The following is a 27,996-nucleotide window of genomic DNA, read 5'->3' on the forward strand; positions in this document are numbered from 1 at the left end:
GTAAACAGACACTGCAAAATAGCAAGAATTTCATGAACAATGAGACTATCTTGGAACTTCTGATGCAAACAGCGCTAGAAATTCACACATTTCCCTAATTCTTTCCTTGCTATGTCCAGTTACCAGATATAACTATTTGGAAACAATAAGCTTGGTTCCAGATTTACACAATTTACTTCACATTGAAATATATGCAAATATATTAAAACAATATAGTCTACAAATACTTCTTTTCTTATAGTGTGATGATTTCAGTTTGAAATTACTGTGGTTAGAAAGTAAGCCAAGTGAATGAGGAAAGAAATATAAGAAACAGTGATCTAAACTTGAAGACGCTCATCTTATATACAAAACTGTTGCCAAATGGTATTTCTTTACATTGTTTATGTATACTAACCATATTTTCAACAGGTTAAACAGTTTGCAATAGGGCCTGTACAGTCTGATTCTACACCATATAGTAGCCACCTCAAATTGAAAATGCGAACTAAAGAAGCTCATCAATAGCTGCAAACTATTGCTTAATGATTTGAAAGAATGAGGTCTGGTTGGACAACTTGATTCACTTCACCACTGACACATGGCTTCCTATAGTGGAGACAGTTGACAGTGGAAGGAGCAAGATACAGCAGCAAAAGCATTGACATGCATCAGTGATACTCTCCAAACTATCTATAATGACACAGAATACAAAATGTCCTGCTGAGCTCTTGCAAATTACCCACACTGTGGTACGTATCTGATGCAATTCAATGTGGCAAAGCCATTTAATTCTATGGTCAAATGTGCATGACAGTATGCCATTAATATTTACATAGGAAAGTATATTTTATTAATTCATTGGATGTTGGCCTTAATGAGAGAACACAATAACGAAAGAATAATCCATGAAAAAGACTTGAACTGTGTGTTGTTTTTTTTTTTTTTAAAAAAGAAAAAGGAAAAAAAAAAAAAAAGAAATGAACTTCCAGGTATATTTTGGTGAAGCTTTTTTTCTACTGCAGAAACCAAAAAATAAATTTTTTAAGCTGTGAATATTTTAACACAAGCAAGAACTTGTTCATGCTTTATGATTTGCATAAAAATAAGTCATTGCAAATTCCTGTAATTTAGAGGAGACTTTCCAGGCACATTAATGTGGATACACATAATCTGGATGCAGCCATACGAGTAGTAAGAATGCCTCAAATTAAAAAAGCAACCCTGAAACATGGAAGTTCTTAAAATCTTTAGCTTTGTGCAATGTCATATTTTTATTTGGGCATGATTGACGAGTGCAACATGCCTATGCAAATCACTTCTGTCTATACATTATAGAGAATCTGAGAATAGAACACCTGGTCCTCATATCTCTTTCCCCAACATAAAACCCATTTACAAAAATAGTCACATATAATAGTAAACAACCTGTGAATTAAAAAAATGATACACTAATACCAGTTCTGTAAAAATATGACACATGTAGCAGTTGAATTACAAACAGTGAATCGAAGTACTGTTCTACATGTTTTGCAGTACGTGAAACACAAAAACATATAGCTTTGCACACATTTCAAGCTTCGTGTTCTCTGTGGAGCCACTTTGTCTCTCGTTCTTAGCAGTGTCAGCTGTAGTGAAAACAGTAACCTCTTGTCAAGTTTGTTACCCTTATTTGCAGAGTCACAGTTTGATGATGAAGGTTTACTGTTTTGTTATAGGCACTGACCTTAAGTATATATATATTTAATGTATATATACGCACACACACGCACGCACACGCACACACGCATATATGTAAAAACTGTCAGTTTGGCATAAACCTCCTGCAGGAGTCCAGTTGACGCTTCATTCTCAGACTGTAAACAAGTTGTCCCACAAGCAGAATTTTTACATTTTTATTTTTTATTTTCCCTGACGTCTTTACCTTTGTAGTCCTTTTCTGCTTTGTCTTTCTCATATTTTTCTTTCTCTGGCTTTGTTACACTGTCATAGGATGGTGGGGAAGTTGTAGAGGAGCTCTCATCTGTTTTTTCTGGAGTGGAGTTCCCATTTAGTTTATCAATAATTATCTCTTTTATAACTGGTCCGTCTCCTTCTTTGTTTTTATTTCTGTTATATATACTAGACACCTTTTTAACCTTTTGCCTTAAAAGGTGACGTCTGTAAGCACGCTGAATAATGAGAGCAGATACCTCCTCCTGTTTCCGTTTTAATGTGGTTGTGATTGGTTCATAGGAGACTTTAGAAGGATTGGCTGCCATAAAACGATCTTCCATCTGGATTCTGAGGGCATCCATCTCCCCACTTTCCCCCAGGACACGCTTTGTGAAAGCAAACAAGATGTCAAGGCAGTGAATTCTGTCACCGCTTACCATGGGCAGATCCATTGCAATAAGCTGGACTTTGTTTGGTTTTGCTATGAGAAGAGGAGGATCTAACGAAGCTGCAAAATCTGATAGTTTACTGTATTCTATGAATTGTGTTGCGTCTGGATCAAACTTCTCCCAGACTTCATAGAACATCTCAAAGTCATCCTCGCTCAGGGGCTCAGCACTTTCCTCAGTAGCAACACTGAAGTTCTCCAGAATCACAGCAATGTACATGTTCACCACTACCAGAAAGGATATGATGATGTAGCTGACGAAGAAGAAAATCCCAACGGAAGGGTTGCCGCAGTCGCCTTTAACAGAGCTCCCCGGATGATCTTTGTGAGGGTCACAGTCCGGCTCCCCACTGTTCAGAATTGGGGCTAACAAACCATCCCAGCCAGCAGATGTGGTGATTTGAAATAGGCAGATCATGCTGTTGCCAAATGTTTCAAAGTTGAACATGTCATCAATCCCAACTTCCCTCTTAACGTAGGCAAAGTTGGACATGCCAAATATCGCATAGATAAACATGACCAGGAACAGCAGCAGACCAATGTTGAACAAAGCAGGAAGAGACATCATCAAAGCAAAGAGCAGAGTGCGGATTCCCTTAGCGCCTTTAATGAGACGCAGGATTCGACCTATTCTGGCAAGTCGGATGACTCGGAACAAAGTGGGGGACACAAAATATTTCTCAATCATCTCAGCTAAGAACATACCTAGAGGAAAAAAAAAAGAAAAAAGAATATTTTAATACAATTTTAAATTTATTCATTCATTGCTTATCAAATGATTTATTTCTTCCTGTCTCCAGAAAAATCATTATAGAATTTCATTGTCTTTTAGTTCTTTACCTTTTTATTTTTAGATATGTAAGGTAATGTCAGAATTCTAGGAAATTCAGTTACAGCAAAACATCACACAGGTTATTTGTTTTTAATCAAAGCTACTCTAATAGCACCATGTTTGTCCTATCCAGGAGACAAAGGGAAATAAGTAAAAGGAAGGAATCTACTTGTGGCAAGGTAGTTAGTGTCTGTCTAAGTTTCAGTTTTGCCTAAAAAAGCCTGGAAAGAGAATTTTCTGTCTTAGATATAATCAGTTCTGAAGATGAACCTACTCCTTTCTTTCATCATTCATGGAAGAATATATTGGCTTAATTTATGCTTTTTGCATTTTTTTTTTTAATTTTTTTTTTTTTTTTACCTGGGGGTGTGCACTGTATTCAGTAAAGGCTCTCTCAGGTACATCATAAAGTCTTTATGACTAGTTTTGTCATGACTAATTTGCACATTGGAGAGTCAGTTTTTAGATGATAGAAATCTAAATGTTCACTGAGACCTTAGTCAGAAAAAGCAAGTAAAAATCTCTCCCGCTTCACAGATTCTTTAGTTCTACTAATGAAAGCAAATCTGCAGTCAGTGTACCACCAGACATTTCTCTGTACATTTGCATGTGTTAATTTAATGTGCTAAATAGATCCTTTGTGACTCTTGATATTGAAGATGACAAGTGAACCTAATGGGAGCAATAAAAATCTTATATTTCATACATTTCATACATTTCATGTATTTCATCCTATAAACTAGGAAGATCCAAATCAAGTTTTATGAAAAACAAAAATTCACATTCTTGAAAGAGGTGTTCCCTTTTCCTTCTACTAGTTCTTTCTTGAAAGGGGGTTGCTCTTACCTACTATGGAGAGAATTACAACCACGAAATCAAAAATGTTCCAGCCTATAGTGAAGTAGTAATGGCGAAGTGAAATCAATTTCAGCACAAATTCTCCAGTGAAAAGGACAATGAACACAAGGTTAATCCGGGATAAAATTGTTTCCATTTCTTTGCTTTGGTCATCTGTTTCTACCATCATTGTGACCATATTAAGGCAGATAAGTATCATGATGCTGATGTCAAATACTTGTTTGGTTACAAAATCAAAGACCATGCCTTGGAATTTGTTCTGCAAAAACAAAAACAGAATACTTCTTATACTCTGAAAATATTTGCCTTTAGAAATGCCACATGGGAGAGCAAGTCCCTGCAAGGTTTTAGGGGTGCAGAGCAAGATCTATTCATTTACACCTAGCCTGTGCTGCTTTTTGTCTCAACCGGTTAGAGCAAATCAAGAAGTGTACCACTGTTGACTGAAGGAATGGGAAGAGAAACACTGAAATAATAATAGCAATAGCATTATAGCAAAAGTGATATTATTGGTATAAAAAGGTTGTGTAACTTGATACCAGGCAAGAATACCAAACAAACAGAAACTCATTTTCTCATTCTTAGGTGGCTTTAGAATATTGACCCCTCAAGGTGTCTGCTTCTTCCTTAAACTCATTGCACTTGGTAAGATTGTTGGACAGCTGAAGTTGAATGTCTCAAACACTCCATGACAGCAATATCCCTGTTTTCCTTTGCTACTTAGCTAATTGTTCATGGTATATGCCTCTCCTTAGAGAGTTCACCACCCAGTGAACAAAGTGCAACAAATATTCCTTTCCAAACACTGTAGGATTTCAGGAAATAACAGAGTGGTTTCTCATCTTAGAGACAAAGTTATTCTATTTTATCCTGGACTCCCCAGGTCAGTCTTTTATTCTGTGAGATTATCTGTATCTGTCTTTCTCTTCATGTTAGGTGACCACTGCCCCCTTCTGTCTTCAGCAGATGCCAGTACATTCCCATTTCCTACAAAGTCTCTTGGAGAAGAAAAAACAGAAAATGGTTTATCCATGGAAAACACGACCTGATTAATTATCCAATTAAAGAAACTTTTCTAGGACTCAGGCAGGGTCCCTGTCAAACTTATCACATTAACCTTTTTAAATCCTCCACTTCATATTTCACTGTATTATTTCAATGAAGTATGAAAGATCTATCCATTCAATTAAAAAAAAAAAAGGGGGGGGAGAGAAATTCTACCTTATAAGAAACAATAACAAAAAATAATTCTTTCCAGGCATATAACCTCATTGGCTAAAATCATATTCCCAGATGAATATTTAATACTAGTGGTATTAAAGTCAAATCACTCTTACCACTGGCCTTGGTATAGGTTTCTGTGGTTTTTTGGATCCCAGTTTTTTCATTGCATTGTAATATTTCTTCTGTTCTTCTGTCATAAATATATCCTGACCTCCAAAGTAAAGACATAATACCAAAACTAATTACTGTCATGTTCACACATTCATCTTTTAACTACAGTATGTTCCTCCGTAATTTAGTATTACATTTATATTTTATTTGTCTAACAAGTGATTTTTTTTAGGTATTAATGGTTCATATAATGAGCATTACTACCATATACAAGAAACCTTTCCTGGTACCTTGTTAGGCTGATAGCTGAATTTTTCCAGCCTCTCCGTATCCATTTTTGCTGACATGGCTAAAATGGTTCTTACTGTACTGATGCTGTTAAATAGGTTGCTGATTAGGATTTTAGTGCACAGGAGCCTTTCTGGTGTCTTATATGTCCTAAACTCTAGATTGACTTTGAGTTACAGCTAGACAGGTCTAAAACTAGGGTAAATTTGAGGCTTATGTTGTGTCAAGGGATAGATTGGGTCTAATATGATGGCTTTAATGATAACAAAAAACCTTTGTTGATGTAAACTTAAGTAACCAAAATCATGCTATAAAAAATTATTAAAACAAACAAACAAAAAACAACTGCTGGAACCTTGACTAGCTCAAATTAACCTTTGTTTGCAGATGCAAATGCTGATGAACAACTGACTGAATTCCAGTATAATGTAACTTGTGCCTGTTAATGAGTTTGAACTAAGTCAGATAGAAACAGTGTCAAAGTCTCTGTCTGCTAAAGTGGTTATTGAAGCCCAAAGTCTGCTATTCTTGATAGAAACTGCTGCTGTGGCCCCAGATGTGTTTATGGCTCTTTTAAGAAACTGAAGAATATCTTCAAACACAAAAAAAATTCTATACCTCACAACTGAGCTTTACTATATATTCTGTTTTGTACTGCTGCTTTTTATTTGGTAATCAAATAAAACTAAGTCAGATGAAGCTGTTTTTTCACAACATACAACGATTTACAGTGATCCTCATGTTCTAGTTCTGTTTGGCAATTGAAGGCTAAGAATCATGAGACTTCAAAATATTTTAAATGCAATAGTAATTTTATCTTTTTAAAATTATTTTACATAACATTATACATATTATAAATATAATTACTTAAAACATACTTGAATGTTCAGTATATATATATATATATACAGAAAAATATCCTTTCTTCTTTACATATGCTTCATTATTTCTAATAAATTATAAGTTAATTTACTTCTGTCTAACAAGCTCATTTGTTACAGCTCAAATGTTAGAATAAAAGGGCTCTTTCATACACATTTTACTTATATATTTAAGCCTATTTGTGAGATCTATAGGACTTTTAAACCACTGTTTAATCAGTTTGCAGAACTATTATCTATTATATGAACACAGTCATGTTGTGTCTTCATTAACTGTCAACAGTTTATAAGATTAATTGAAAATAATTTATCATAATTCTTTAAAGTTAATTAAAGAGAAAATTCTTCCACTTCAAAATAATACTACATCTAATCAAATGAATAACACGTTCCATTTTTGCATCTTCATTTTAGGTCTTTCAAAATCTGTAAATTATTGTGAACAGACTCGTGATTTGTCCCTCTTTGCACGTCAAAATGCTTTGATGAAAAGGTCAAAATCACATCCACATATTTAACAAGGATTATGTTAGAAAGGAAATTTTTATTCAAAGACCTGAAATAACTTTTGATTTTTCTTGGCCTTATATGAATAAGATATTAATTAATTACAATTAATAGTTTATAGTAGTATGGAAACATTTTAAATACTTATCTTCTTTTTTTGTTGGTTGAAGTTGTCTATAATGACACCAATGAAAAGATTCAAGGTAAAGAATGATCCAAATATGATAAAGATGACAAAATAAAGATACATGTACAAGTTGTCCTCATACTTAGGTTGATCTTCTACCTACAAAATATTATAAGGGGATAATATTAATCAAGAGATCAAAATATTAATGAAGGGGATACTAGTTGTAATAATAAAGGAAGGAAGGAAGGAAGGAAGGAAGGAAGGAAGGAAGGAAGGAAGGAAGGAAGGAGGGAAGGAAAAGAGAAAGAAAGAGAAAGAAAAGAAGAAGGAAAGGAAGGAAGGAAGGAAGGAAGGAAGAAAAAAAAGAAATAAAAAAAAGAAAGAGAAAGAAAAAGAAAGAAAGAGGAAGGAAGGAAGGAGGGAAGGAGGGAAGGAAGAAAGAAAACAAATTTAATTATAAATAGGTATAGGTTATTTCAGCTGGAAATTCTACACACTGCACTCAGTTATTAAAAAGACCCAGTATATGCTTTTGTATATATGGAGAACTGGAAGCTGATAGAATGATTATTCATATGGAGCTTTAAAGTAAATGTACACAAAGATATGTGTTTATGAGTGTATATATATACAAAGTTCCTGTCATAGAAGAAAGAATATGAGACTGAGAGTAGTCACTAGTACTTAAAATTTCAACAGTTAAAAATTAAATATTTTATATTGTGTTCAGTATATTTTCATGCAACAGAATCAATCATTTTACTGTCACCCAAATCTCCCTGGAACTCTTTCAGTCTTAGACGAGTGTTCTTACATCCAGCTAAGAACAGATGCTTTCTATAAACTTCTAGTGACTACATGTTTTGTGAAATCTCTTAAAACTGAGGCACATTTTTAAGGAGTATTATGTTACTGTCTTAATTCTTCCAGCTTCTACATTTCAATCAATGTCTGCATCTCAACTGCACGATGTGCTACAGCATAGAAATGCTGAAGTTAATGAAACAGGATATAATATTCTGGCAGATGAATATCACTGTGTGATGACTGATTATCACTAGTATAACTATAACCAAAGTTGTATAGAACTAGCTTAGGCATCTGTGTTGCACTTTCTTGTACTAGGTAAACATAGTTTATAAGTTTTCTAGCCAAAATAATATTCTAAATCCTAGAAAATTTAGCAGATGATCTTCAACCTTAAGATCTAATTTCACTTAAATAGCTGGATAATATGAGTGCTCAACCTAAATAAACAATGAAATGCATGGCTATAAATTTTAAAACTAGATTAATATATTTAATATATTATAATTACATTATGTAGTGTTACATTATATAATCATGATTATCAGAGGAAGTCATTAAAAAGCCATTTTCTCTATTTTTCATTAACATCTTAAAAATAAATTTACTTAAAAAAAAAAAAGTCCATTTAAATGATTTTAATTTACATTATTTCACTAGAAGGAAGGAAGTGGGATTATTTTTTTCCACCACTATTTCTAAGATGCATGAAGTTACAAAAAGTTCATTTCTAGCCTTAAAGTACTAAATTCTTAGTGTTATTATGTATGTAGTTATTTATATTCTAAACTATATTAAATATATCAGAATATAACCAATTGATGATCTTTGAAAGTCTTACACTTACATCTCTTGAATCAACAGCAGCATACATAATATCCATCCATCCTTTGAAAGTAGCCTAGAAATAAAGTAGAGTTGGTTTATCTACCCTATAAAAATTCAGAATGTGATAAATGACTAGAGCACCGCATTTGGACCTTTACCTTTAATAATATTATATCAAAATTTATAAACCACATTTGATAACAGGAATAATAAGATATTTTTCAAAATAAAACTGATTTTTTATAATTTATTTTTAGGTATTTCGAAAATATTACATTTGGGCTCTGAATGTCTCAGCAAGAGCACAGTGTGTTTGGAGCTGCAGATGAGCAGTGGTAGACTCGGACATTGATGTTGGAGGTGTTTAAGTACAATCTACTACAATTACTTGTGGTGACAACCATTTTATCGAGTGTACACAATTACTTGATGGAATTGGCAATACAGCTTCTGGACAGATACATGCATCTAAATGTTTTGGCTATGTCCAAACTGCCATAGTATTTTTAGAAATGTTTTAATCCCACATAAGTAAAAGGAATACACTCTGTTCATAATCAAAATATACATTGGTTCTTGAGATCTAAGATTTACAGAAGACTAAAAAATGAACTGGGAAAGAGCTGTGGTTAACTTTTGTAAAACCTTGGGCTGAGTTCCTGTAGAGACTTTGTCTAGCTAGAATAATGAGTAAAAAAAAATTGACATCTAATTCTAACATCTCTTCTAACATCTCTAACATCTCTTCATAAAGTGAAGCTATATATCACATCATAGACAAGTGATTCAGCAGAGCTCAATCATTTAAGCATTGTTATTTGCTTACTTGCTTGCTGGTGTTTTGGGTCAAATACCAGCTATCAGAACCTCCATTCCAAACTAAGGAGCTTCTGGCATAAATGAAAGGTACACTCAGTACCTAGAACAAAAACATTTCTCTAACACAGTGCATAGGAAAAGGACTTGAAGGGGAAATAAAATTTACAGACTTTATATAAGTAACAATAATTAATAGAATGACTATGATATGCAATCTAATAGCATCTGTGATGCATCTTAATGTCTGTGAGCATCAAGCGAAAGTGTTATGAAATAATCAGGTCTAATAGTAAGGAACTGTCCACCAGTGACTACCCACATTGGAGCACCTTACACAAGACTTATACTAGAGAAAGAATTGTCTCCATGCTACATGAAATGTTGGGTGCCCCAGTCTCAGATCTTGCATTATTTATGACTTCTTTCCCTAAACCCACTTCCAGGTCTGGAAAATCAATCCCCTCTTAAACAAACACCTGTACTGGAGACCTGCTGGATTGTTATATTGTTCCTTTTACCATCCAAATACAAACTGGTTCCTTAGAAGAGTATAGACATGAAGAAAAATCCACTCTATCTTGACCTGGCTGTTGATGAAGGAAAAATGATTTTCCAGTGCCAAAAATTGCCAAGATTAATGGATTTTGAATGTGAAGGATGTCGCTGTGGATTTGTAATATCCAGGAACAGATTATGTGGGAGGCATTGGCAGGAGTTGCTCACATCAGACCAGTCAGTCAGAATGTCTGCCTTTTCAACTGCTGTCTACCCTCCTGTCTTGCAAGATAACTGAGCTCATAAAGGAGGGGAGAGATCTTCAATAATTAGAGGGATCTTCAAGTCTTTTCCACCATGACAAGAAATGAAATGAATTTCTGATATTTATATTGTGCAGCACGAAAAAAATTCTTGTACTTTTTTCACTTATAGAAGACATTTTTATCATCATGATGAGATCATATGCTCTAACCTGGAAAGTTTACTACTATTCATGCAAAAAATTATGGCTAGAAATGTACTAGGGGCTTTTTCAGGGTTCTGTTGTGTAAACTGTACATGACTGCTATAAGGAAATTGTTCTACTACTTAGCAGACTTAAGTAGCCCATTTGTCCTAAACTTTTTTAAAAGAGCAAAAAGAAAAAATATAAGTTTACTTACTACTTGAAGCAGAGCAAGATATCCAGCTCCTACATTATCAAAGTTTACTTTCACATTTTTCCATCGGGCACTTTGATTGTTTTTTATGAGTTCCTCACACTGAGTATAATTGTTGACATCACTGACATCAAACATCTCGCCAGTTGTGGTATTGACACAGTGATAGAATTTGCCAGCAAACAGATTTACTCCCATGATGCTGAAGATGAGCCAGAATATAAGACAAACCAGCAATACATTCATGATAGATGGAATTGCTCCTACAAGGGCATTTACAACCACCTAGCATACAAATTAAACAAAATAGTCAGTTTATGAAAAGAAAAAGAAAAATACTTTAAAATGTTAAAACAGTATTAATATGGAATGGACAGTTAACAATGTAAAATTTAAGGGGAAGCATTATTTAAGGTTCAATAAAAATCACTAATGAGATTACCAAAGGCGAGAAAAGAAAGTTATATGGAAACCAAGACAATGCAAAAGTCTGAAAAAAAAGCGAAAACAAAAGAAAACCTGTTAGTAGCAAGATGGGTTCTTAGAATTTGTGTGCTCTAGAGAAAAAGAAAGAAAGAAATGTTAAATTCCAACAATACAAATAAAAATCTATAAGTAGGAAATAAAACGGAATAAGATAAAAGAATGATGATATGGAAGACTAAATAAAAATATCTGCATGTGAACCTATCATTACAAATGATTTTATTCTCAGAACCTTTACATATATATTGGACCCAATGTATTTTAGCATCTGCTTACAATGTAACAAAAATAAGCACATTTTATTTGTTTTTTAATAACTGCATCTGCTGCAAATCTTGGTTTTAAATTGCCTGGCTCCCAGTAGTTGCTTTTAAACATATTCATTAGTTTTTTTTTAAATTTTATTTTATTTTTAATTGCTTCATTTAATACAATTGAACTAGTCTATATGAATAAGTGGCTTTAAAAAATCAGATGAAATCCCCTGACAAAAATTTTATTTAATTACTTATTGTGATTGAACTAAAAGGATACACAGGCAAAAAAAAATTACTTAATCATATTTATTTATGAGACAGCAGTTGATTTTTGTGTAGTGAATATTTTTGCATGGTTTTGAAAATGGTATATTTTTTCAAATCTATTAACTTGACTGAAAATGTTCTAAAATCAATATAGCTCATTTATGAGATAGGGACTTACATGCTGTTTGCAATGCAAATTATGCAAAACTTAATGGTGATGGTGATGTGTCACAGGACACAGTCTCCTGGAATATCAGCAGCCTCTACTCAGACAGAAACTACACAATTTTTTTTGGAGACTTAAGACCTATGACTAGTCTGTAAAAAGGTATTACAACATATAGATATTTTGAGGTGAAAGATAAAAAGGAGATTTCTAAATAACATAACATAACTTGTTAATTTTTTGAGCATCTATTTTTCCAGGAAATAGCATAGTCTGCATTTACAGCAGACAGCTGGTAATAGTGGTTTTTTTTTTTTGTTGCCTTTTTTGTTGTTAGATTGGCAGAATATGCAAATAATAATTTCCTCAACAGGAAGGATTCAGCTGTGTAGGAGGAGAGGTAAGATGGCAGCAGATGTATTCGTATGAAGTAAAGGACACTAGCTGCAAAAATGATTTATCATCTCTTCCCTTCTACATTTCCAGCCCCATCCTTATTTCAGGTATTTGTTCAGAGAACCTTTCTTTAATGATACAGCTTCTGTTGTGGGATCTTTTTCCCAGGCAGGTAGACAGGGAACCACAGGGAGGCTTTAGTTTTATCTTTAGTGTCTTTAGTGTGTCTTTTTCCCACTGTTGTTATCACCTTCACCTTTTTTTTTTTTTTTTCCTTTTCTGCCTAATCCTGTTCCATCCCAAACTACTAGCAAACTAACAGAGAATTAACTTACAGAAATTCTTCAAATAAAGTTCTCAACTAAACAAAAGAAAAAAAAATCTCTGTTCTTTTCTTTTCTCTATAGATGTACAAATAAATGGAAATATTAATAGCCACAGGGCTGGTATACCATCTATTTATTTGAGCAGGCAAATTTGATAAGCTTAAATCTAATACCCAAAAGAAAATGGTATTGATGTCGTATGTTTAAGGACATGTTGCAAGGCATTTTCCCACACATTTCTGCATGAGTTCCCACTCTGGAGTTCTTTTGTAGGTCTTTGTAGTCTCATAATTCTACATTGATTTTTGTGTGCATAGATTAAATCAGGCTACTTTCTTTTATCTCACCCTCATTCCTTCAAATCGCGACAAGGCTCTTAAAGGTCTTAAAGCTCTTAATGTCCGAAGCGATTTAATGGCACCAAGTTCAGAATAGCCCAAAGCATTGGCTATTAAACTAACCAATGAGACCTATAAAAATAATAATAATAAAAATCAATAAGAAAAAACACTGCAGTTTATTTAAAAAGCATACAGACTGAATCTACAGAAAAATCAACAGTGACAAATGGAGGAATGTTCTAAATCAGTGACATTAGAGGCCCGATCCCATGATTTTCATACTTGCTGGAAAGCCATATGAAGGCACACTTGAAAAAGGAATATATGCTATTAAATATCCATTATAGCTGAGTGGGGCTTAATAGTCAGATGGAAGCACACTCTCGGTGAAGGATAAAGTTTTCACAAATGCCTGAAGACAAAAGATTCATAGTTTCATTAGCTTTCATTAAGATTCAACTTTCCAAGCAATTTATAATTCTGAATATGGTAAGATAGTTTATTAACTACTAACATTATTAATATCTATATCACTAATAACATGCTAAACAATATAGTGGTTAATTAGCTTTTGTTATAAATAATACTTCTAAATCAAAAGCAGATCTCAGCACCAATAGCCAGGGTATCTATGAAATATATATTGACAGAGGTGTTACATCGTCACTTGCATGCCAACTCTCTCCAAAATTTTTTTCCTCTTCTAAGTATAGGAAAATTATTAATAATTTGTTGTTATATTTAAATAAAATTATTATTTTTCCTCTTCTAAGTATAGGAAAATATTATGAAATGTGTGATAGTTATTAACAGGTGCTAGCATTACAACAGTAATGAAGGAGAAATTAATTTGTGTTTCTCAAATAGAACTGATTTTTAACCAGTGTTAATGTGAAAAAAATTCATTCACTTACTTTTGGCAGTTTTGGAGACACAAATGGGTAAATATCCTACCTTACTCATATTTTATTTCAGTTTACCACCAAATGCACAGAAAACACATACATGAACATAGGCGTATTTCAGTCCTTAAAAACATCCCCCTAATGTTCATTTCTGTACCTCAGTCTAGATGTTCTTCAAATCAAAGGCTGTGCAGAAATAGGTGGTATGGCAGTAAGATTTTGTCCACTATTTGAAAAAGTAGTTTCCTATGTTACTTGTCTAATAAAAAACAATTAGATGAATCACAAACACAGGAGTTACAAGATCATGTCTCAGCGGACAATGGGAGAACAGATGGGAAAACAACTATTTCGTTACTATATTACTATGTAAATTAATCTCATTGAAAATAGTATTTTAGTTAATTCATAATGCTGTACCTTTCAACGGGATAACTTGTCATGAAATATTAATACATATGAATTCTGTTACTTGCTGAGGTCGCTAATTTATGTGATTTGATTCCAGACTCTCTGTGGTGTATGGCCCTTCTCACTTCTAACACTGCTTATCCTACCTTTCATGTAGTTTATATATTTAATTACACTTAATTAGGAATAAAAATAAACCACCAGATTTGGAGGAAAAAAAAAAAAAAGTTAGATACTATAGTTTTGATTTTCCAGACAGGCATTTTTGACATTCTCTGAGGCAGGGCATTGGACTAAATACAGCTTTTCTTATGTTTTTATGTTATGATTCTCTGCTAATATCGCTTTTTCTGTACATACTTGGTGACTAATTCTTAGTTTATGGTATTTTACTGAAAAATATTCAAATTTATTTTGTTTAGGTGTATAGTTGCAAGCTGATTTGGTTCCTTTACTTCCTGAATAAGAGTATTAGGTTTCATGCATTTCCTGTGAAAATCCCTTTGAATTCTGGAATTAGTAATTCCAGAAATCAATTAAATACCAAATTATCCAATATTGTCATAGTGTACCATGTTAGGACACACATAAAGACATACTAGACTGTCTAGGAAGACAAAGTGAAATCTCTCTTTGCATCTGGTTTCCCAACACATGAGTCTGTTCCCCTTCTTATTTGTTCTTATTCTTATTATGAGGTCATCAGGGCAGCAGTTTCCTCTTACTCTGTTTATACAGCATTTAGTATATTAGTTTAATGTGACTCTGATTCTTTTGCAGAATGTTGTGGCTTAATTAGTTATTCTTAAAAACTATTAAAAAGGTTGAGAGCACAGTTTAATTCAATGAGTTGAACTGTTTTAACAAATAGGCATGAAATATTTTTAGCCGTATTTCTGAGCTGAAGAACTATAGAAATTATCTATATGACTGACTTTGAATGTCGTATACAACAAGCCCAGTTGGGGGTGTGGTTTTTTTATTTTTGATTGTTCAAAAATTGAATGCATTGGAATTTCAGCATGCATGAGAAATTTCAGTGTTGAGATATTGGAAGGTCAGAGATTTCATTCCACTTTCAGATATATTACTGTCCAACAGTAGTTGTCAAATACATGATTTCTTTTAAATATTACTTATTTCTATTTCATTTAAATATGATTTATGAATGAAATAGAATTTAAAAATAAGGTGTTATAACTAATTATGGGAGTATCTCATAAAGTTTGAAAATACATAGCATAAAACAATATCCACCTATGATCACCAAAGATTATATATTTTAGCAGAAAATGACCTAAATTTAGTAACTAGCAAACTCACTGGGTATTCCCAAATGCCCCATCTCCTGCCCAGATACACTATCTCCTAGCTTGGTATGTGGCAAAGAGAACTTATGGTCATTACAGCTGTACATCAAAAACTGGACATAATAAAGAAATGACAGATGGCTTCTGGACAAAGGGGTGAGAACAAGACTCAAGGCACAGTATGATGACTGCTCTAGAGTGTCTGGTTGAACTCATTTAAATATTACTGCCTCTGCTAGCTGATGTCCCTGCTTCTCATCTGCCTGTATGCAAATTTGATTATCTTAGCTTAAACCACTGATGAGTGTGTTTGAACTAATTTACCAGATTCTGATTTTGGGTGGATAAGGCACAGGTATTTTCCCTTCTACTCCTTGCTACAGATATTGTTGCACCCAGCAGAAGGGTGGAAAGATGGCATGAGGTCTTAAAATGAGGTGGACAGATATACCCACAGTCACCTGCCATTGCTGTTAACTGACAGAGCTGAAAATCGCCTTTTCTTCATGTAATTATTAAAATCTAATTTGGTCACAATGACTGAAAGTAGCTATGACTATTTCTCACATTGAGAGAGTCAGGTATGGAAGATATTAAAGGTCAAAACCCCGAAGGACTATCAGTGTTTACTCTTGAATAATTTTAGAGGATAGAATTAAACAATTTGATTAACTTTAGTCACTTGTAATGAAGAAGGATTCACTAGTGTTCTTTCCTGGAAAATCTGCTGAATCACACTTGTTTAATCTTTCCAATAAAAGACTATGGAGAGATTCTCTTCTAAGATAAAATGAGTTCATATATTTCTTTTGAATGTTGTCTGGTCATGCTACAAGAATTGCTGAATTAGACTTAGGCACAGTAAGACATTTTTACCACTTTCTGGAACACTGAGTATAATTATTCAAAAGTAGAAGGTTCTGATCTCATTTGGTCATGCTTTTGTTTATAAAATTAAAAATTATGAGAAAAAGGTTGGCAATATAAGATGCTTTACTTATGATGATGATGATGTTTATAATTCTGAGAGCCTGTTCAGATAACAGCAGCTAAACTCTTATTAAGAAACCATGGAGCATGGCTTAGAATAATCAGTTTAGGTTTCTGTTACAAAAAGAATAATTAGAACACAAACTGTGGTTTATCTAAAATGAATTCCGTTCTTAGCATAATCCTGGAAAGGAGCATCTGTATTCTACATTAAGATCCTCTTAAGAAAACCCTTTATACTGCTTAATACTAGTGTATGTTCTTAGGACAGAGCTAGAGATTAACAGTATAACAAAACTAACATGGGCAGGTTTAAAAAAAAAAAAAAGGTCTTCCATTTTGAGTTATGGGTCAATCTAGCTTTTTTTTTTTTTTTATCCTCTGAAAGTCACAAATCTGACACATTATAATTATATATCCACAAATAATGACTGTGGAACAAGATTTTATACAAACTTCTCAAGAAATATGGTAGCTTGGGCAGTAAGTACGTTTGGGCATAAACCACATACATATCCAGAAATGGACAGTTGCCCAAAGATTACATCTCTCAGTTCCACACTGAGGATATGTATAGCCAGTGAACTGGGTCAGATAAAGTGTGAAGGCAAGAGACCAAAATATTCTGGGAGTAAAACCAACTTTGATCCATTCTGACAACATAAGCAAGGCCTTTGCACAGAAGTATATCAGAGCTGGGAAGGCAGCCAAGAAACCTTATATTGTCTTCTGTCATAAGCCTTGCCAAATCACAGCTGATTTAACTATTGCAGATTGTTAGCCAATTAAAAGTAATTAATTTTTTGACCAAATTGACACTGTCTTTTATTTTACTAAAAATGATATCCAGATAGTTTGAGTGGATATAGTTCTGAGAACTCGGGTAAAATCTGGTCTAAATGCATCATTTCAGTTGCAATGCTTGTAGAAGGAACTTGCAAAAGTAGTGTTTCATTTGCTAAGGAGTACAGTAGTATGACAAGACTGACATTAAAAATAGCGTGAAAGTTTCAAAATTAGTTTTTGGTTCTTTGTTTTTCCGTAAAATCTCAAGTTTGATACACCAAGGGTATGAAATTAATAACCATGAAGAATTAACAAGCTGATGGCCAGCCACCCTTTTCCTTCTGGTTTATAAATGTACTTTAAACAACACATGCAGATAACTGCAGGCTATTACTCATGCACTGTAACTATACAATGGGAATTATTTTTGCATGTTTGTAAGAAGATTACTTAGTAGTAATGAGGTTTACAACATAAACTTCACAATACAGAGTTTTAAAGTATTAAGGACTATGTACTTACATCAACAATCAGGAAGTCCAGCCAGCACCAGGCATTAGTAAAATATATTTGAAAACCATATGCTACCCATTTTAAAAGCATTTCCAAAATGAAAATATATGTGAAAACTTTGTCAGCATATTCCAGCATGGTCTTGATAGTTTTACGCTGTTCAATATATATATCTTCAAAAGCCTGTGAAAAAAAAAATATTCAGGTAGTACTAATACTTCACAGAATATAAATGATAAAAATAAGTACGTCAGACCTAATCTTTCCCCTTGTTCTTCTGCATCCTCATATTTTACCTATTTCTCATCTTTAACGATGTTACAAATTGAAGCAACTTTATGTATTCAGCCTCCAGTAAGGTGTATTGATTAAATATATTCTATTTTACTACTAAGTAGGAAATAAGCAGGTGGTGGGGTTTTTTGTTTGTTTGTTTTTGGTTTTGTTTTGTTTGTTTTTCACTGTGGTATTACAAAACTTTCACATACAAAAAAACCCCTCTGTTATACAAAATCTGATCCATATATGTATATTCCAATTTGAAAGCAGTTCAAGAGTTTGCATTTCTATCTTCCATCAGTAACATTTTTGTCTAAAAGTCAAAGAGTAATTCATTCGCTAGAATTTATACTGTGCATTTTGATAGTGTAGCAAATGTTCACCTTAAGTAAAGCTGGAAAGGTGGGCAATGTAAATCGTTTTGGAAAATAGTTGTTTGGTTTAATTTGCTGTCACACTCTTCCCTATCTCCTGCCTCCAAAACAGCAACAGAGTTTTGCTTCAATCTTTTTCAATTATACTGAAGTGCTTCAGTTTTTTTTCTATGGTCTTTTGTAAGCATAATCCAAAAAGTGGTTGAGCCCCAAAGGAATTAAGGATTAGAAAGCATACGTTTAGCTATATATTCACAGTTAACAAGGGTCCTTTGTACTCAAATCTCTTGACAAACATGTTGAAAACTGGCAGACTGTTTAAGTCTTGAGTTGTTGGCTTAAATAAAATTGCAGCAGGTTTACAGGGGTAAACCAAAAGTATCACTTAAATGCATGTAAAACTTATTCAAATTTGGGCCAATTCAAATTTGGGCCAATTTTCAGTAAATAAATCATGAAATTGTGGAATCCAAGTAGTTCTATACAGCTCCAACCAAAATAGGCCTTTCTGATGCAAATTTAAATTTTGCTGTTGCTTCTCAGGAGATATCTAAATATTTCAGCATCTGAAGCATTTCTACTTACCAGTGCTCCGCTGCTGAGGAGAATCATGAAGACAATGAAAGTCTCAAACCAATTGTGCTCAACTATGCTATAGCAGGTTTTTCTAAGATTCCACCAGATTTTTCCTTTGCCATCCTCTATACTTACTTGGCAACATGGAAATTTCTGCACACAACCTGCATTAGGTTAAGAAATATTAGGATCTAAAAGCAAATTATTTCAAAGTCAATAATTACTATGGTATCGACATTATTAATAGTGATAATGAGTTTTATAATAATTTATAGATGTAACACTGAAATTCTCTTTTATAGGATGTTGATTATCTGAGGTTAGATAATAAGAAATTTGCAATGAAACCAGACAGTACTAGACATAATTATGAGTAAACTCTATCCAAAATATATTGATGTTTTTGACTGTTGGCATCTAACTGTTCTGTTTGTTGATGGAGTCTCACAGAAATAAAGTTGTTCCAAAATTTAAGGGCTCTTTCAAGTAATAGAAATGCATTTTAAAATAGAAAAGTTAATGAACAGAAAAGTTAATGAAGTTCCTTAATTACGAGAGGTAAGCAGTGGCCAGGCAAAGGTAATCAAAGCCTAGGAAAACCTTGTTTTGTCATCTGATTTCCAGCAATCTAGGCTTAGAGTATTTCCTTTTGATTGTAGAAGTTATGAAGATACACCAGATTTGAAAGTATCAAGAACTTAAATATGCCTGATAATTATGCAATTTTGCTAATACATCTCTTAAGTCAACAGTTATTCTACAACCTTCTGTAAAACAGGCTTCTGGTTCAAGAGCTTCTTCAGGTTCAATTTCTGCTTGCTCACCCTCTCCGGGAGGGGCAATATCAACTGTGCTGCCTTCAGATGAACTGGATGCATTTAGTTTCTGCAAGTAAAGTTCCACAGAACAATTTTTTCTCATTAGATACATATTCTGTAAAAATTATACTGAATCAAATCCTGCCAGTCAATTACTTTTGAAAAACACTACATTTATGTTGATAAGTATGTATAGTAATGAGGTGCACATTGAATAGTTCTGTTTCCCAGTTTATCTCATAGGGAACAATCAGAAGTGATTTAGCTACTAACCTGATCCATACATAAGACTTTTGAATTGAAAGCTCAGTGGTAATACAACTGGAGAGCTTGCATATACCACACTCTCAAGTTATTTTATTTCCTTTACTAGATTACACTGCAAATGTGCCTCAGTTTTCTCACGGAAATGAACAAACAGAAAGTTCCACATACATTGCATGTCCACTGCAGATGGTGTTTTCACAAACATACACCACATCTAGATGAAAGAGCTGTAAATTTAATGGCATTTAGTAGTAAATTTCTGCACCACTTTTTTTTTTTTTTCCAGAAAGCACAGATTACCAGCTCTGAAATCTCTTATTTGCATTCCAATCTTCTGTGAATACTGAGACACCTCATGAGGTTCCTTCCATCCTGAATTTTTCTGTCTATGTACTACTTTGTATATAGTCAAATACTATAGTCCTCACTATGGTAAAAACACTCCCAGATGTGAAAACTCCAAGAGTTGGAGAGTGGTATAAACCAGCTCAAATGAAGTAATTTTTATACCAAGTACAGTGAAATTTGGATCAGGTCAAACTATTTATCAGTCATGCAAGACTGCCCATAATTTTCTTCTAAGAAAGCATATTTTGAAAGGACAAACCTACTAAAGATGCACACAGCATCTAGCACATAAACTGGACATAGAGTTTTTACCTTGTTTTCAGTTGCCAATATTGTTTGAATCTTAAATTTTTTCATCCCAAATACATTTTATTTTATTGTGAAACTGGGCTTGCAATCAGAAAGCAACATTAAAAAAATACTGAAATACTGAAAAATACTTTTGTTTTATACCATGGAGCAGTAATTTAGAGGGGGATCCAGAATACATCTCTAACTTCAACACTGAAGCTGAATATGCATTGATGTAGCAGAAAGGCTAATCACTGACTCATTTGTGGTTTCAGCTAAGCAGATCTGATGCCCTTTGACCTCTATTGGATTTTTGTATATAGAGCTTTTGAGGATACCAAGTACTTTTCATGTTTAGCTTTCAAGGTAGTGATATTTTATCATGTAAAAAAAAGATATTTGTTCAGATCTTTTGAATGATTTTGCTGCAAATAATAGATGATAACTTTTTAAAAAGGCATTGCTATGTATACTCTCCTTCAGAGACACTGCTGCAAATTAAAAACTAGTTATTTAATTCTTCAGTTAAAACCAAGTCCTTTCAGGAGAATACATTGGGAGCTCAGGGATTTTTCTGCCAAAAATGAAGCAAATGGCACATATCTCTTTATATAGTTTGGTAAGCAATTCCTCTCTCATATTCAACTTACAGGAGATGAATGGCAATTAAAAGAAATTTATGCTGGGTGATGGGTAACTTCAGTGTTAATTTTCAAGAAGCTGCCCTTTATGTCCACATGCAAATGTAGTCAATATGAGGTCAATCAGACCTCAGGTTACATGACTATAGCTGGATTGTGACCAAAAATAAAGGACTTGCTGCATAATAGAAAGATTTCTGACAAGCACACTGGTATTAGTTGGAAAACCATTCTTTCCCTTTCTAAATAACATGATCTGTTATACATGGAAAATCATGCTGACAAATGTGAAAAGATTTGGGTAAATACACTGAGATTTTAATATTTCTAGTGGTTAATTTTTGCTTAGTAAACATGAAAGTGTCTTGTTTCCCTTTTCATACTTCATTTTCTGCTACAATTTCCAAAATTTATGCATCTGAAATATTTACAGCTGTATCACTTCTAGCTGAATAATTTTACCGCTGCTCATGCAGATCAATAACTCTGAAGCAAAATGTTTTGTACCTCATATACTGAGAATATATAAAACTTTGCTTTCTGTATTACATCTACAGACCAAAATGTACATTAATGTACACTGTATTAAGCATTACTAATACGCCACCTTATTATCCACATATAAGGTTATCTTTTAAAAAGGAAATGAGATTTGTAGATTAATTCTCTTTTTATGTATCATGGTAATACTAAGAAAGAAAAGGTATAAAAATTGGCACTGAAATTATAGGCAGTTTCTTTGTTAAATAAAAAACAAATATTGTGAGAACAATAATCTGCCACATTTAAGTTAGGAAAATTAAAATTAATTTATGGCCTGATCCATCATCATTAAATTAATGACTGACTTAGTAGTAGCAAAAGTTCATAAAAGTAGAAAAGTTCATAGTAAGCATCAATTATTAATCTTCCCGTTAAAAGGCAGCCAGTTCTTTAATGGCTTCTTCCCATGGCTTCTTCTGAAACTCTGTTTCAGATAGTCCTGTCAGCTAAAAAAAGCAGTTGCTAAAAACAAGTGATAGAATTGCAATTTATAACCAGTAAAAACAAAAACTACTATATTTTCTTCATTATTTTTCAAATAAAGCATTCTCTTCATTATTTTTCAAATAATCTCAAACAATTGAATTATAAAAAACATTACTAAAACTCCTCTTCTTTGCGCCAAGAGCCTAAATTAGGAAAGAAGCACTGCATTTTAAATAAGGTGACTTTAATGTTCTATTTTTTTTTCTAGCAATAAAATTAATAAAACTAAGGAAACTCATGAGATATGGAGGATTACAAAATCTTCTTTTCACCCCACATATGTGATTATCAGTTTCTAGAATATGCCATGCCCTGTAAATACTTATTTGCATCTTCAATAGTACGACATTTTCCTTTACAAGGATACATTTGAAAGCAATTGCTTATGATGCAGCATTCTCAAGGCCTGAATCAGCAAAACAACATGCTTGACTAATGCAGAAGCCTGAGCAATACTGTGGAAATCACACACACAAATAAAATCCAAAAAACGACCACTTCAATGGTATTATATTTTTCAGAAAATAGTATTATAAATATTAATGTATAGAATATAACATTAAAAAATGCTTTATCACCAACCCAAATACTTGTCTAACATACGTATAATCAGCCTCCATTCCGTCCTTTCAGAGCAGTGCATCTCTTTTCAACAGCTTAGATCATTAAAACAAGCTTTGACCAACAGCATGTTAATGTGCCCATTTACGAGAAAATGCATTCGCTTAAGACCCAGTCTTGCTCTCATGTGATTTTATTCTAGCTTTCAATAAGAGCAAGAGCAGGCAACAAAAACTTTAAGCTTTACAAACTGCTTCATGATTCAAGTGACAATAAAATAAATAAAGGGATTCAGCCATTACAAATTGCCTTTAGTAATTCAGCCATGTGGTTTTATCCTTTGAATCTTTAAAGCTGCACTGTAATTGAGTGACAAAATATAAATTAAGGGGGTCGCTGATTCCCAAGTGATTCTAAACTGACTTTAGATCTCAAATCTTATGATATTTAACTTTTACATTATATTAAGAAAATAGCTTAAAACCCCTTTTTCCCTAGAGCTTTATTTGATGTTTGAAGCATATCTTGGGTTTAAAAAATAATCAGTTAAATCTGAGACTTTTCAGAATACACAGCAATATGAATTTCTTTTGGCATCACTGGACTACACAGGGGTACAAATGGAGCTATTTGGTTATCCTTTTGAAGCCAATGAGACTCTGCCTGAGTCTCAGTAGAGAAAGTGTAGGACTGAAATCTCAATCCCAACAAAATTGTAATACCAAGTTTTACCAGGATAGTTTGTCTTCTGCAGTTTCATGTAACTTTAGCTCCTGTGTAATACTACTGTCCCTATTCCTGAAAGCTCTGCCAATTGTGCTGCAATAGGGGTTATATATGCCTATAATAAAAATAAAAAAATAGGGTAAATATACATGCAATTTTATAAAAATCATGCTGACTACTTCATAGTTACTCTAGTTTACACTGAGTCAAGTCTGCAAACTCAGTCACAGACTTGGCTATCAAGAAACACACTCCAAAATACAACTTTTTATGAAGAATTTTAAAGTTTAAGAAAAGAGTATTTGTTAAATGACCTGTTCAGAGAGAAATTTTAGAGAGGTTATTGTTAAGTATAATTTCAGCAGTTATGAAACTGTTTGCTTTGCTTATAGTTTATAAAACTCAAGATATGCACTGCCCAAATCAATACAGAATGTAGTTTGTAGCATCTTAAGGATTTGCATTACAGTGCATTGCAGATGTAAGAATATAACAAAGCAATTTTTATTCAAATAGCTATTGCAGTAGTTTAAATTTTAATTGTTAAGGAGCTGAAGTGTGGCAGTAATCATTACATAGATCACCTAACACATTTCATTAAATATATACATTTATAAGGGCTGAATCAAAAAGGGTTGTTTTTATTTTTTAAAAACTATGCATGCTCCCTTTTTCCTTTGGTCTCTTTAGAGTATAACATTCCAGTACTTTTATGATCCATACTTCATAACCTGTAGAACATGCAGTTATTGCTAAAGACTTTATTAGACTATCCAGAAAAATCATTAGCAGAGTTAAAAAATGTATGTTGGGGTTGCCAATCCCACCTGACCATGCTGTGGTGTGAGTCCCATGACTCAGCAGAGAGCAGCTGTGCATGTTTCTACCGTCTTGCAATGGATAGGGAAGGAACATAGCTGAATAGCATGCAGGCCAGTCAAAATCCATTAAAAAGTGATTATATATATATATACATATATATGTATAACTTGTTTAGGTAACCTGTGTGAAAGTGGTGACACGTTGCTCTACCTGGTTAAAAAGCACCAGAGCTGCATTCTTGATTGCTCCAGCTTGGTTTTACCCCTGTGAGAAGTAAGAATGGTAGGTAGTGAAGTTCAAAACACAGGATTTCTAGTTTTCTTCTTTTTGGAATCTCTAATTCAAGCACAGCTTTAACACAATTAAAACATAATTATTAAATATTTTATGATCAGTTGGCAAAAAGGGTTATGCATACCACCTGAAATGTTCAACAAACCTTTCTACAGAGCTTGTTAGTTTATTTTAGAGAAATAAGAAATGCAGGAACTAGAGCTAATCATCTGCACTCTGAAACTATGATTCATAAATGGAAATACAATGATTAATTTCATAAAGACATGGTTAGCAGATTTGGAAATTACTCTGTTATTTAAAGAGTGCTTAATGTGTCTTAATGAAAATTTTATTTTATTTTTTTTGGTTTAGTGTTCAAGTCCTCATTTAACTGACTACGTGATTATGTCTTTTTATGTCTTTTATTTGCAAAAAAATGTACATACATTAAAAAAAAATACTTTGAAAGTGTATGTCTTCCCATTCCTGCTTCATGTTCTAATAATAGTGGTGGAACTTAGAGATGGCAATAGAAGTAAAAAGCTAGTCCATAGCGTAAAGAATCTGTCACTTTGGAAGATACAGTCCCTGAACTACTCAGTTGTATAAAGGGGGAATTTAGATAGATAGATACTTTAAAGGAAATGTGGAAAAAAATCTTACAACATATTGATCAAATCACTACTGGGTGTGTTTTTGCTAAGAAATTCACTGAAGCCCCATGGCAATGCTTAACTTTTGGGAACAAAATAAATGTTTCTGTATTTTTACTTCACCTTTTGACATAAGCAGTAGTGAAGCCAATCAGAAAACTGAATTTATCCCTTGTTTAGAAAGCTCAGTGGATTAGCTGATGAAGGATATTTTTTATTTTATTAAAACCATCTGTTGTGATTTCAAAAATTAATTGAGCAGCCTTACTTCTCTATTCTGAGTTTGTACTTACTGTATATATAACGGAGATACAAAGGCTTTTGGAATTCTGCCGTGATAGAGGCCTGCAGGTATTTGTATTTCTTTAGTTGTGAAACCAGCTTTCCATAGCTGAAGAACATCTTTGAAATTACTTTTGTGTGTTGAAATCCAGAACTTCATTCATAAAGTTGTGATTCAAATGTAATGTATATACAAGTGGTACAAAAACACAATAGTTAGGAGTCTAATGTTTGATCTGATTAACATACTCCATACAAGTCATTGATTAACACTGATTTTGTAATAGTAATGTCATCCACAAGGTAACTAAAAAAAAAGTATCAAATAATCCCCTTTGGTAGCTTTTAATTTTCTTACTATCTTTTAAGTTAATTTTCTTGAATATCTTATTTTTAGAGCAGAAATGTGTTATTTCTGATGGTTATCTTACTGGCTATTGCACCTCTGTTTTCTGGTAGGAGGTACTGACAAAATCCTCCTTCAAAGTACTAATCAAATGTTCACTTATTTCAAGTACTTTCAGGCAACTATTATTCTAAAGTAATTAGTAAGTTTTAATGTCTTTAAGATAAATCCTCTTCTTCATCCAAAGCATATGTAGTTTCCCATTATCCACTTACATTTCATGGGTCATTTTTGCATTAAATCTTAGCATACTTGCTCTGATTTTAGGGTGTTTTAGGATCTATATACAGTAAGAAAATGCTTCATGGAAGTCTCTCAGCAGAACAAACACGTAGCTACAAAATAAATAATCGAGTGTAGTATATATATAAAAAGAAAGACATTTTTCATTACCTTAAATGATGTAAGTATAATATTCACTTACGACTACATGTTTGTCGCTAACATGTCATGAGGTGAGACCATAAAAGAACTTGTGCTTTCACCATGTTAGACAGCTGCTTGAGTAACTTCAGGTATACAATGTAAATTCATCACAAAATATGCAAGGAAAAAGCCTTCTGAAACTGCAGACATATGAGCTAGAAGATCTGTAGGTTAAGGTGTGTCTTGGGAGAAATCAAATGTAATTTGGAAGCCAAAGTAGATTTGGAGAGACTGTTCAGTACAGCATTAGGTTCAGCATAAAAAAAATAATAAAAATAAAAATAAAAATAAATGAAAAATCTTAAAGACACGATCTGCTTCTTGCTTGCTGCACTCTATTGCTTATCCTGAGTCATACCTGTCATACAGTCCTGAGTTCTATAACACATCATGTCTCACACACATGTTGAAGACACAATAACCAAGGTGCAAATGAGACTGTACTATCTGAGACCTAGGGAGAACTTTTTCTCCAAATGCTGAATAAAATGCTACTGTAATATGGGAATCAGAAATAGTAGAAGTGTGTGGGTTTGACCTCTGGCCAGGCTATCCTTATGAACAAGACCCTGTAGTCAAGTTATCTTGAAATCTTACACTCATTTTTTCAACGTAACAAATGTTATTGTCACATTTCATCCAAACACAGACTTCCCTAAATTTCTAGTGATATCTATTAGAAGGATTTTGTATATATATTTGGAACTTGCAACCAGGTTGCGGAATATGTTCTGGCAGATTTGGAAAGTTGCTTGTTTATTAACTGGCAAATTAATTAGAAGGTATTTTTATGAACAGAAATAAAAAAAAAAAAAAAAGAATCATCCACTACAGAAACAGTGGCTAGAGTTATTTTGTTCCATAATATATCTGAAAATATAAATAAGAAAAAAATAGCATTTGTTTCTCACTCACCTGCAGTCATAATTTCTATAGCAATTACCTGCTCTTGGCATATTTCTCAGGGGCACATTCCTCCCCCTGCTTCTATCATGACCTTAGTTGGACATACTTAAAATAATCATTCAGCTCTTAACATCAGTGTCAGTCAAAAAGACACCAGAAGAAAAGAATGGTTCATTTTACAGTTCTTGTGCAGATCAAACTTCCCACAACTCTGATGTTAAAAAAACGATAAATTGGAACAAAAAAAAAAAAAAGGAGTTATTAAAAGGGATATCTCCTGAGGGTATTTTAAGTACTAAGTACCACCACAGTTAAGACAGGGAAAGTTCTGCCTCATCTCTTACCCCTTCTTTTGCA

At 33.2% G+C, this 27,996-nt stretch overlaps 1 protein-coding gene across 2 annotated transcripts in view; it reads right to left on the reverse strand.

Annotated features, from left to right (window-relative positions):
* Positions 1–910: 910 nt before the first annotated feature.
* LOC310901353 (sodium channel protein type 2 subunit alpha-like) overlaps positions 911–27,996 on the reverse strand; it is a 72,277-nt gene continuing 45,191 nt past the window's right edge. For both annotated transcript variants that reach the window (XM_083840717.1, XM_083840718.1), the window contains exons 20-29: positions 19,952–20,072; positions 19,197–19,351; positions 17,968–18,141; positions 13,050–13,172; positions 10,808–11,089; positions 8,848–8,901; positions 7,212–7,349; positions 5,390–5,494; positions 4,041–4,311; positions 911–3,067 (exon numbers count right to left, since the gene is read on the reverse strand). In XM_083840717.1, the coding sequence (XP_083696843.1) occupies positions 1,875–3,067; positions 4,041–4,311; positions 5,390–5,494; positions 7,212–7,349; positions 8,848–8,901; positions 10,808–11,089; positions 13,050–13,172; positions 17,968–18,141; positions 19,197–19,351; positions 19,952–20,072 (2,616 nt within the window). In that variant the 3' untranslated portion in view covers positions 911–1,874. The remainder of the gene's footprint in view (positions 3,068–4,040; positions 4,312–5,389; positions 5,495–7,211; positions 7,350–8,847; positions 8,902–10,807; positions 11,090–13,049; positions 13,173–17,967; positions 18,142–19,196; positions 19,352–19,951; positions 20,073–27,996) is intronic.

Source organism: Anser anser (genome assembly GCF_964211835.1).
Source record: "Anser anser genome assembly, chromosome: 6".
Taxonomy (NCBI): Eukaryota; Metazoa; Chordata; class Aves; order Anseriformes; family Anatidae; genus Anser; species Anser anser.